General features: G+C 37.4%; 1 protein-coding gene across 1 annotated transcript; it reads right to left on the bottom strand.

The window, feature by feature from the left end:
- Window positions 1-4936: 4936 nt before the first annotated feature.
- On the bottom strand, window positions 4937-6327 carry LOC143469332 (uncharacterized). The gene is made up of 4 exons (XM_076966989.1): window positions 6138-6327; window positions 5756-5848; window positions 5569-5646; window positions 4937-5456 (listed from the first exon to the last, which is right to left on the bottom strand). Exons 1-4 carry the CDS (start codon window positions 6211-6213, stop codon window positions 5395-5397), a joined length of 309 nt encoding a protein of 102 aa, XP_076823104.1. The 5' UTR covers window positions 6214-6327; the 3' UTR covers window positions 4937-5394.
- Window positions 6328-12542: the final 6215 nt, after the last annotated feature.

Genomic DNA, 12542 nt, shown 5'->3' with positions numbered 1-12542 from the left:
CGTGAAGAAATTCATAAATTATAGTTTTACTTATGACTATATCTATATATAGATATCTATATATATTATATAAGGTAAGTGATTAGGATTAGGATTAGGTGATTAGGAGGGCAAGTTTTTGCAACTTTTGCAACTTTTTTTACAGCTTCCGGCAGCTTCCTAAATACTCAGAATTTACGTGAGTCTAGCCAGCTGGTGGTGTAGACGTGAGTCTAGCCAGCTGGTGGTGTAGACGTGAGTCTAGCCAGCTGGTGGTGTAGACGGACAAATGGTCATCAAACGGTTGTTGGCTCGTCGCTCTGCGGCTCGCTGGTTTGAACCTGCAGCTTGTCGATCGACGTTCTCCGATTTTTCCACTGCGCCATGAGTTCCCTCCACCCACCCTCTGCTTTCATATCCATATGAATATGCATATGCAATATCCATATGAAATTGCAAAAGTAATATCGGCGTTGTCGGCAGGATTCGAACCTACGCGGGCTGGGCCCAACATATTTCGAGTCTGTCACTTTAACCACTCGGCCACGACAACTGTGCTTAATGCATAGATGAAATTGTTAAAATGGTACATTTCTGAATATCCATATGAAATTGCAAAAGTAATATCGGCGTTGTCGGCGGGCTTTGAACCTACGCGGGCAGGGCCCAACAGATTTCGAGTCTGTCGCCTTAACCACTCGGCCACGACAACTGTGCTTAATGCATAGATGAAATAGATAAAATCGCACTTTTCCGAATATCCATATGAAATTGCAAAAGTAATATTGGCGTTGTCAGCGGGATTCGAACCTACGCGGGCAGGGCCCAACAGATTTCGAGTCTGTCGCCTTAACCACTCGGCCACGACAACTGTGCTTAATGCATAGATGAAATAGATAAAATCGCACTTTTCCGAATATCCATATGAAATTGCAAAAGTAATATCGGCGTTGTCGGCGGGATTCGAACCTACGCGGGCATAGCCTAACTGATTTCGAGTCTGTCGCCTTAACCACTCGGCCACGACAACTGTGCTTAATGTGCAATGCAAATAGATAAAATCGCACTTTTCTCGAATCACTAGATAGATTCCACCATGTCGGTGTTTCCGGAATCTTCTCCTGACTTTCAAATCTGACAAGATGAAAATGTAGCTAGCGTAGTCTAGATGAAAATCAAGCTAGCGTAGTCTAGATGAAAATCAAGCTAGTGTAGTCTAGATGAAAATCAAGCTAGCGTAGTCTAGATGAAAATCTAGCTAGGGTAGTCTAGATGAAAATCAAGCTAGCATAGTCTAGATGAAAATCAAGCTAGCGTAGTCTAGATGAAAATCAAGCTAGCGTAGTCTAGATGAAAATCAAGCTAGCGTAATCTAGATGAAAATCAAGCTAGCGTAGTCTAGATGAAAATCAAGCTAGCGTAGTCTAGATGAAAATCAAGCTAGCGTAGTCTAGATGAAAATCTAGCTAGCGTAGTCTAGATGAAAATCAAGCTAGCGTAGTCTAGATGAAAATCAAGCTAGCGTAGTCTAGATGAAAATCAACCTAGCGTAGTCTAGATGAAAATCAAGCTAGCGTAGTCTAGATGAAAATCAAGCTAGCGTAGTCTAGATGAAAATCAAGCTGATTTCGAGACCTAGCTACGCCTACGTCTCTGTAGTGTATTAACTATAAGCTAGTTTCAACTAAATTTTAAGTACTAAAGTAAACTTCTGTTATTTGCTTAAGGGTTCATGTCCCAATTCAAAGAGATAGGCTTTTCAATGCAAAGTACATTAAATCAAGAAGCTACCAACGCAAAACTACATCATAAACCTACCCTGAATTTTGGCTTGCAACAAGACCTAGGTTATGTCTGTCTACAGTCTTAATTTGGACAAAATCCATGTACTCAGTTTTCTATAACAATTGCCTAAACTTTACAACAAGTTTTTAGCTTAACATTTTATGACAAATACTCCAAAAAAACAAAAATTCAAACCCACACAAAATTTAAAACTTAGCCTAGACCTGGAACCAGCTGTCGTCAAAGCAACGACGAAATACTCCACATCGAAGTCACATGCGCATTGGACCGGAAAATTTTACTTTTTTTAATATGACGCATTGAGTGCGACACGGTCACAATCACTGTGTTGCCGGCACAAATTTGTCGTTTTATTGGGAAGTGACCCCTTAAACGTGAAGAAATTCATAAATTATAGTTTTACTTATGACTATATCTATATATAGATATCTATATATATTATATAAGGTAAGTGATTAGGATTAGGATTAGGTGATTAGGAGGGCAAGTTTTTGCAACTTTTGCAACTTTTTTTACAGCTTCCGGCAGCTTCCTAAATACTCAGAATTTACGTGAGTCTAGCCAGCTGGTGGTGTAGACGTGAGTCTAGCCAGCTGGTGGTGTAGACGTGAGTCTAGCCAGCTGGTGGTGTAGACGGACAAATGGTCATCAAACGGTTGTTGGCTCGTCGCTCTGCGGCTCGCTGGTTTGAACCTGCAGCTTGTCGATCGACGTTCTCCGATTTTTCCACTGCGCCATGAGTTCCCTCCACCCACCCTCTGCTTTCATATCCATATGAATATGCATATGCAATATCCATATGAAATTGCAAAAGTAATATCGGCGTTGTCGGCAGGATTCGAACCTACGCGGGCTGGGCCCAACATATTTCGAGTCTGTCACTTTAACCACTCGGCCACGACAACTGTGCTTAATGCATAGATGAAATTGTTAAAATGGTACATTTCTGAATATCCATATGAAATTGCAAAAGTAATATCGGCGTTGTCGGCGGGCTTTGAACCTACGCGGGCAGGGCCCAACAGATTTCGAGTCTGTCGCCTTAACCACTCGGCCACGACAACTGTGCTTAATGCATAGATGAAATAGATAAAATCGCACTTTTCCGAATATCCATATGAAATTGCAAAAGTAATATTGGCGTTGTCAGCGGGATTCGAACCTACGCGGGCAGGGCCCAACAGATTTCGAGTCTGTCGCCTTAACCACTCGGCCACGACAACTGTGCTTAATGCATAGATGAAATAGATAAAATCGCACTTTTCCGAATATCCATATGAAATTGCAAAAGTAATATCGGCGTTGTCGGCGGGATTCGAACCTACGCGGGCATAGCCTAACTGATTTCGAGTCTGTCGCCTTAACCACTCGGCCACGACAACTGTGCTTAATGTGCAATGCAAATAGATAAAATCGCACTTTTCTCGAATCACTAGATAGATTCCACCATGTCGGTGTTTCCGGAATCTTCTCCTGACTTTCAAATCTGACAAGATGAAAATGTAGCTAGCGTAGTCTAGATGAAAATCAAGCTAGCGTAGTCTAGATGAAAATCAAGCTAGTGTAGTCTAGATGAAAATCAAGCTAGCGTAGTCTAGATGAAAATCTAGCTAGGGTAGTCTAGATGAAAATCAAGCTAGCATAGTCTAGATGAAAATCAAGCTAGCGTAGTCTAGATGAAAATCAAGCTAGCGTAGTCTAGATGAAAATCAAGCTAGCGTAATCTAGATGAAAATCAAGCTAGCGTAGTCTAGATGAAAATCAAGCTAGCGTAGTCTAGATGAAAATCAAGCTAGCGTAGTCTAGATGAAAATCTAGCTAGCGTAGTCTAGATGAAAATCAAGCTAGCGTAGTCTAGATGAAAATCAAGCTAGCGTAGTCTAGATGAAAATCAACCTAGCGTAGTCTAGATGAAAATCAAGCTAGCGTAGTCTAGATGAAAATCAAGCTAGCGTAGTCTAGATGAAAATCAAGCTGATTTCGAGACCTAGCTACGCCTACGTCTCTGTAGTGTATTAACTATAAGCTAGTTTCAACTAAATTTTAAGTACTAAAGTAAACTTCTGTTATTTGCTTAAGGGTTCATGTCCCAATTCAAAGAGATAGGCTTTTCAATGCAAAGTACATTAAATCAAGAAGCTACCAACGCAAAACTACATCATAAACCTACCCTGAATTTTGGCTTGCAACAAGACCTAGGTTATGTCTGTCTACAGTCTTAATTTGGACAAAATCCATGTACTCAGTTTTCTATAACAATTGCCTAAACTTTACAACAAGTTTTTAGCTTAACATTTTATGACAAATACTCCAAAAAAACAAAAATTCAAACCCACACAAAATTTACAACTTAGCCTAGACCTGGAACCAGCTGTCGTCAAAGCAACGACGAAATACTCCACATCGACGTCACATGCGCATTGGACCGGAAAATTTTTACTTTTTTTAATATGACGCATTGAGTGCGACACGGTCACAATCACTGTGTTGCCGGCACAAATTTGTCGTTTTATTGGGAAGTGACCCCTTAAGTCATGAAATTTACTCTCTTCGACACCTTCCAATTAGCTTAAATTTAAGTTTTTGTGTTGCATCGATCTAAACTTATCACTTTTCCGATTGCTCTATAAACCAAACCCTATAGTATCCAATCAATAAAATGCAAAGTTTGCTTAATTCTGCTGGTAGCCTTTCTGATATAAAGCTATGGTGAAACTGATATGGTACTGAGATTGATGCATAGCTACAATGAAAAAAATTGATGAAACAATGAAGTTAGATTTTAACAGTGGAAGTTATGATTCATGTCAAAACAATCACTAACTTTTGATTACAACCTTCGATACAAGCTTGATCGAACTTATCTGCATCACTCTAAGAAAATTTAATATTTTTCCTCCCTGCTGTCTTTAAAAGATTGAATTTTTTTCAATTTGAAATTGTTAAAATTAGAATCTGATTTCACTGTCAAAAAGGAACTGAAACAGATATGCTTTGTAAAGTAACTTGCGCACAGAAGGTCTTCGTTTTAATATATAACCGGTACTTAGCTGATTTGCTGAGATGTTGACGTTTTTCTTCTGCTTCTTCGTACCGCCAGCGTACTGACGCGTTTCAACTACATGCTGACGTCATACTTGTTGCAGTGATATAATAAAAAGTGTTAATGACGTAAAAATGACATCTATTCAAGTTTATTTTTCAAGGATCTGAAAAATTTTATTTAAATAATACTTTGCAAAACGAAACTAATATTTTAACTAACTTATTTCAAAGAAGCTTTCGCACTCTGCCTTACATGCTCACACAGGAGTTGAGTGAAGGTCGCACAGCAAAGTATAATAAATCACCTTTAAAATGCCAATGAGTCACCACAAGATAAAAATGATATTGAAACACAAATATTTTCAAAGTAGAGGTTTTTCGTATTTTACATTCGCGATTTACAAAGAAAATTTTGAATTAAACGTCAGCATATGCGCAATGACAAAGCATAAGACACAACCGATTAAACAATAATACAAGTTATTACAACTGGAAAAAAATAGAAACAGATTAGAAAACATCCGCTTTGACAATTCCTCTGCCCATATTCTGCCACTTTGTGATTTAGAAAGAAGAATTACCATTGCTTTCAATGTTTTCCATTTGCTTGCATTTGAGGTGCACCACTTTAGGATTGAAGAAAAAATATAAAAGCGTTTATGATCGTTTGTACTTCGATTGAAGCTCATAGTTCACTCTGTATTACCAACCAACTAAATTATATTTTCTTAAACTCACGTTTAGCTTTCCTGGGACACTTTTTCCGGAAAAATTTGGCGCCACCTTGTGAAAAAACCTTCAGGCATTTCTCATGGTCTGTGATACGATGAAGACAAACATAGAATTGAATAAAGGTTATTTTGAAATGTTTACTGGATATTTAATAAAGTTATAGGCGACCGTAAAGCAGCAGATATGAACTTACTTTTAACTATGGCTCGTAATACTTTGTTGTATCTTGATTTACATAGTCGGCGGATATGTTTTGCTATCGCCTTTCGTCTGTGATGAGATTTCCCTGACAATGGAATATTGTAACGTACATATAAGGTTCTTGTTGCAGTGTCTTTGGGCGCAAACACTCGATAAAACGCAAAACTTATGATAAACGATAAAGCATTTAGTGCCCATCGCACATAATACAACAACTAGCACTGGAATTTCGTTTCGGTGTAAAATGTTACGCTTGACTAGTTTTCCCGCGCTTTTACCAGCTCGAGATCAGAAATAACATTGACAAGCGCAAAAGCTACAATATCTGCATTACTCATTGTCTTTAATATAATCATTCATGCAAATCGTCTCACCTGCACACAATGATACTAAGACGCAACAAAGCAACAAGAGAAAGATGAGTCGGAAGCAAGTTTTTGAGCAAAACATCTTTCGTAGATTTCTTCAAACTTCAGAAAAGTTTTTCGTCTTCAGGTTTCTGATTGCTTTTGCTTCTGACCAAATTCTGATTTCTACTGCGTATTATCACGGTTTATATAACCTCAGCTTTCATGGAAGTGATGTAAAAAGCAAAATTAGTTTTCGGTTTCAAAACTCACCACTACACAATCTCACACCAATTGTTACTTCGCATATTCTAGTTTCGTTGTCGCAAGATTTATTTTCAAACCTTAAACGCACTCACTCTTACTCGACCAAACCGTCGAATCGAATTGTTAAGAATAGCTGACGGCAGCAGATATTTAAACAGTCTATTGTATAGCTTGGTTCGCTTGTCGCTATAATTACTTTTACGTATGATCCGTGTGGCGATGTAAAGTAATATTTCTGCTCGTTTAGGAATCGAAACTAATTTTGTGAGATTGTTGATTAACTTTGACAGTTTCGATTTTTCGAAAGAAGCCAGATTGAAAACTGATACTGCTGTATATGAGTTTTTGATCAAGAATGTTGTTTTCAATGTCTTCCCACACTGTTGCAACTTCGGCTTGTCGTGACACCTGAATACCTGAAAAGCAATTTCATGTAGTCTGGTACTTCATTATATATTTGATTCCACTCTTGTCAGTGCGATTTAGCCGATCTAGTGATCACTTGCTCTACAAAGCTGACACTGAGGACTGGGGAGTTTACATATCTAGGTTTTAGACAAAGTTTTATTGGTAGCGACAAAGCGCAATTATGATTGCCTTTTACACTCGGTAAATAAGCGCTCGTCAACAAAGGCTATATTTCTAAACAAAATCTAAACGGATGTCGTGAGATTGTGTGCGCAAATTGTCTTGTCTTGCCTGGATATGTGTCAACAATTACCTATACACTGTCCTGGTGCTTAAAAATCTACATAACTGAAAACACTACATAACTTCAAAACAGTTTGTGTACATTCACACAAAAAATCTTACCATTGCTTCAGTTTATTAAAGAATTAACAGAATTCCGAATAGTACGAGGAGGGTCAAAACGCAATGATATTTCTTAATTGTAATACACATTCGCTTAAATAGACAGTTTAGTTGATTAAGTCGTCAGGTCGTATCAACTTCCACAATTAGTTACCACCATCGACTATGTAGCGTAGCACTGGGTTTTGATTCCAACCAGAATCCGTGTCTGTACGTGTGACCTTAACAGCTAAATCCATTGACCTCAGGTTGGCTTTCACTGACAGTGAATCTGTGACAACGAACAAAAGTATACATTTAAAATCATAAAATCTGTAACACAGCAGGAAGTTGGTGACTTGAAAAGTCAGTTTTTCAAAATAAATAATCATCACGGTTTACCATCCAATTTAAATTGCGTTTTAACGAAATATTCCGTAAAAGTCTCACGTTTTTTGTAAACTGAACGCTCCTCTATCCCAAGCGACAATCATTGGAACACTGGACAACGGTTTCAAAATATCGACCCGTACTGTCAAAGAGGCAGTCTGCAAGGGACCAACTTTTCGATTATTATATAAAAATACAAACGTATTCTTTGTAAATTGCAAATGTAAAATACGAAAAATCTCTACTTTGAAAATATTTGTGTTTCAATTTCATTTTTATCTTGTGGTTATTTATTGGCATTTTAGAGGTGATTTATTATACTTTGCTGTGCGACCTTCACTCAACTCCTGTGTGAGCATGTTAGGCAGAGTGCTAAAGCTTCTTTCACGTAAGTTAGTCAAATATTAGTTTAATGTACTTTGACGGCACCAAGAAGCAGAAGAAAAATGTCAACCTCTCAGCAAATCAGCCAAGTACCGGTTATATATTAACAGGGAGAGCTTCTGTGCGCATGTTATTTTATAAAGCATATCTGTTGGTACATTTCATTTCTTTTTCGAGTTGAGTTTAGCTTCGCATGTTCTTTTCGCCACATTATGTACCGTATGTAGCGGCCTGGGTGGCATTTTTAATACCATTGCATCATTTCTTGGAAAAGTGTTTTCCAGTTATTGATTGAAGTTTATGAACTTGTTTTTTGATAACACTTCTACTGTGGTTTGATATTTGGAAACTTGCTCTGAATAACTTCGTGTGAACACTCCCTTTAGTACGTTCCCAGGTCGTTTCCAGCACCTGTGCTGATAAGAAATCTTTGCAAATGCCCGCTTCTTAACTTTATACTGATAATAATTTATCTAAGTATCAGCTTTAATTACATATAACTCCCATTGCCAACACATTGTTTTTCCTCGCTGCACATGTTCTGAAATGCTGCCTTTTTTCTTGTCGCACATTTTGACTCCCATCGCTTCACGTTTTATAAGCTCGCACTTCCACCAGCGAGCTGACACAGACACAGACAGTGACAGAGAAAGCCAGATAGAGAAATGTCTACGCTAGTTTGTAACTCAATAGACATCTTATAAGCAGTGGTATTACTATGTTCTTGGTTATGCGTAATATTGAGAAAGTGTACAGCACCTACAATAAAAACCTTTTCTTGTAAACTATTTCTGTTGTAATATTAAAACCTTTCGGCTGACAAGAGGTTAGAGTATTCTAACCGCACGCAACAATAGAGTCAGATAATTCAACAGGTAAATTAAGTTAACATAAGATAAAATAAGCTCTGCACGTAGCCTATATCATTGTTACCATAGCTGATGTTCTTTAATTTTAACAGTTTAATCAAATTCAAAATTCAGCAGCTAAGTTTAAACATTTTAACCTTTTGAAAACAGCAGGGAAGTAAAATATTGAATTTTCTTAGAGTGATGCAGATAAGTTCGAAGCTTGTATCAAAGCTGGTAATCAATATGTTTTGATTGTTTTGACATGAATCATAACTTTCATTGATCAAATTTAATATTGGTTTTACCCAATCATCTATGATTCGTTTAAAATCGAATCGTTTCACTGCAAGAATGAATATGGAGGCGAGGTGTATCCTATTATCAGAAAAGCTACCAACAAAAAGCTTACCTTGATTGCTATTGATTAAAGGTTTAGTTTATAGAGCAATCGGAAAAGTGATAAGTTTAGATCGATGCAACACAAAAACTTCAATTCAAGCTAATTGGAAGGTGTCGAATAGAGTAAATTTCATGACTTCAGTAATAAGGAAATTTCGGACTCATTAATAAATTTGTCACTTAAGAAAAAAATTGAAGAACAGGCTATGTCAGCAATACGTCATAGAATTTAACTATTGCTTTGTTTCTGTGCAGACTTAATTAAAAAATATACTTAACAAGTTTAATTACTGGATTTAGTAATCATCAAAGCATCAAACAAATTAAGATTTCGGACAGCGGACTTGAGTCGACTCAAGTTATTGCAAAATGTGATTTTAAAGTCAAGACAAATTGCTCGAATCATCACAACGCTGAAAATAATATAAAATATGAATATGATGTCTGTTATTGTTATGTTACAGTTGTTGTCGTCATACACAATTTCCATAATCCTATAACCAAGTCCAAATGTTGTAGGTTATTGTGACCAAACGTTGGAGCCTTTTGGAGTGCTTCGGTTGGTGTTGAGTAACACTTATAGTTCATGGTTACGTGGTTATAACTTTAGTCGTCCTGGTTATGTTCAATGTGTCTCCTATCTATCGGTCGTGAAATCTTCTTCAGCCGGAATTCTGATATTATTAAACTTGCATTCCACTCGACAAAGTTTGTTCATATAAATGTTCTTTTTATTGGCATCTCAGTAGCCTACATTCCAATTCTACAAAAGACTAGAACATCATACCATGCGCAAGTTTCAGTACTAAACTGATGAAGGTCCAAATTAGGCTGGGTTATAGGCCTACTCTATACGTCATAATCCGTATAACCTACTGGTATAAGCCTATTGTAGGCCTATATCCTTGTGTCAGCAGAATTTTTGCGTTTTCAGACAATTTTTGCAAATATGTATAAGTTTGGTGGCCGCCCTGACGTTGCTTACTTTTTACGTTTTCATATTACCCCGTAATGCGCGTTTTTGCCCACGAGGCCTTGCCACATTTGCCCGCCAAATTTGTGAAAATTATTATCAGGATTGCTAATACTATGTTTGCAATCACCTGCTTCAGCACAATTTTTCATCACCGACACTGAAGACGAAATATAAAATGATTAATTTTGCAATCTGTGCTCGTTGATAATTTTTAGAATTTTAGGTTATCTGCGTTTCGAAATCATTCCAGTTGGAATTTCCTGACACCATTAACGTAATGGGCGCCCGCTGTGATCATGATGTTTTATAAAAGTAATAGGACGGAAACGGCTGGAGAGTCGATAATAATAGATTCTTCAATTCCTACATTACAGTATTGTTTGATTATTATTTTTCCCAGCCGTCTTAATGACTTACCCAGCTGTGTTGATTTTATTACGTTAAAACGTCATGGTTCTTTTCTTTGTGTCTGTCACGTACTGTAGAAGTAAATAAGTAGGTTGTAGTCATGTAGTGGAAGCTTTGCTAGGCTAGAGTTCGAATGGTTATTGCCTCATCAGCGTCAGTAACTGTATGAAAATCAGAGGTATAGGCTACACGCGTGAAGCCAGTACGGTAAGCTATTCCGAAGCTTTGCTAAAATCGAGCCGTATGTGAATGCAATATATTTAGAAAACGTGATTGACGGTGCGTTTTGAAAACAGTGACGACAAACATGTATTGCATTGTGAATGCAAGTTTTCGAAACACATTGCGAAAACCTTGTCGGTATAAATAAACGATCGGTTTTCAGTCTTTGTTTTGAAATCAAGCTGGAAATATTCTATTTGAACCTATAACCTATAAGCCTATAATTATATGTAGGATGAAGAAAGGCGTAAGTGCAAAGCTGGCGGATGTGGCAACAAGGTCGCAAAAGGTGAATTATCTGCAGAAGCTTATGATCGTAATTGCACGGTTACCCGCAAAATTTTGGTTAGACTTTTAAACTATTTGGATTTGCAACGTGTCGTGTCTAGTTTGCTAGCCTAGACTTTTGCACCTGGTTTAGGCTATGTTCATCTACAGACCTATATTTTGGAACCTAGTTATAGCCTTATAGAACTGAACTTCTGAACCTGAGGGATTTTATCAACAGATTTAGATTTTGGCCGAGCCTATGCATGCTGCCAAACTTTTTTGTACTCTTGGAATAAATTAATCTTCGTTTTTTGTCAGTCAGCCAGTAGGCTAGTTTTGGTGAATGGGAATTTTTATGTTGCAAATCGGTGTTAGAGCACCATAAAGACAATGCTAACGTGCAAGTATCGAACTAAAAAAAAAAACGGTTTAAGATAGGCTAACACACAACTGCAGCATTGTGACCTCTTAATTTGTTAGACTAACTTTATTTGTAGGCCTACCACAATGCATGTTGTGTTGTAGCCTATGCGTTTGTTCAACATATTGTGCACTGGTTTCGTGCTTTGCAATACACTTAGCCTAATGTCAACAAGGCTTATTGCGTATAGTTTATTCAGCATCTTTTTTTTGTCCTGGTTCCAATCACACATAACCGAAAAAATACTTGGAGCCCTTGAAAATCGCTGCATCAAGATAATGATTACTTTATACATAAAGCAACACCTGAAGAAACTTGTTTTTCACCGAAATTTCACCACGCTTTATCTGGCAGTGATGTGCAGATAGGTGGGCAGTACAAATCAAGCATGGGTAAAGCCAGATTGAAAGACATGTTTGCATAATTTTTAAAGTAATTTTCTGAAGTGTGGACTATGTTGTAAGATGATAAAAATAACATCAGCTGCCCTTGTTTATAAACCACCCTTGAATATAAACCCACAGACCTCATGAACAAGAGCAAGCGTGGTTAATGTTTTGCCTAAAGTGGCCGTTAAACTCATCGTACAATAATCAAGCTGAAAATAAATAGTAAACAAACCTGACAGAGTTGGTTGCTTGAATGCCCATTTGTAATAAATAAACAAACAAAGAATTAAGGTTTCATTGTAAACATTATCACACTGAAGTCTGTGTCTTGGCACTAACAATTTTTTTGTCGAAAACTGCCATACTTTCCAGATAAGCATATACGCCAGTCGTTCCCAAACTTTTTCAGCTTGCGGCACACTAGAAAAATTATAAAATGCTCGCAGCACACTTACCATAGAAGAAAAGATCCGCAGCACACAGTTTGGGAATCACTGATATACGCAATGCAGTTACCCAGTTTTTCACTAAACCTGGTTTACCACTTGACCTGTACTTGTAAACTAAATATGCATTATATCTTAAAGTGTTTGGGTGGTATCTTGCTTGTGTAGGCCTATTGTGTTTGCATGTGATTATTTATCATTTTAATTACATTTGACT

The sequence above is a fragment of the Clavelina lepadiformis genome, chromosome 8 (genome assembly GCF_947623445.1).
Source record: "Clavelina lepadiformis chromosome 8, kaClaLepa1.1, whole genome shotgun sequence".
Taxonomy (NCBI): domain Eukaryota; kingdom Metazoa; phylum Chordata; class Ascidiacea; order Aplousobranchia; family Clavelinidae; genus Clavelina; species Clavelina lepadiformis.
Note: the sequence above shows the minus strand (reverse complement) of the source record. Positions and strands in the feature narration are given on the sequence as shown.

Bases quoted from the DNA above. Each gene is read 5' to 3' on its own strand.
- LOC143469332 (XM_076966989.1), bottom strand. From the start codon at position 6,213: ATGTTTTGCTCAAAAACTTGCTTCCGACTCATCTTTCTCTTGTTGCTT. The intron at 5,849-6,137 runs GTGAGACGATTT...TTCCATTGTCAG, and splicing joins CTTAGTATCATTGTGTGCAG to GGAAATCTCATCACAGACGA. The intron at 5,647-5,755 runs GTAAGTTCATAT...ATCGTATCACAG, and splicing joins ATTACGAGCCATAGTTAAAA to ACCATGAGAAATGCCTGAAG.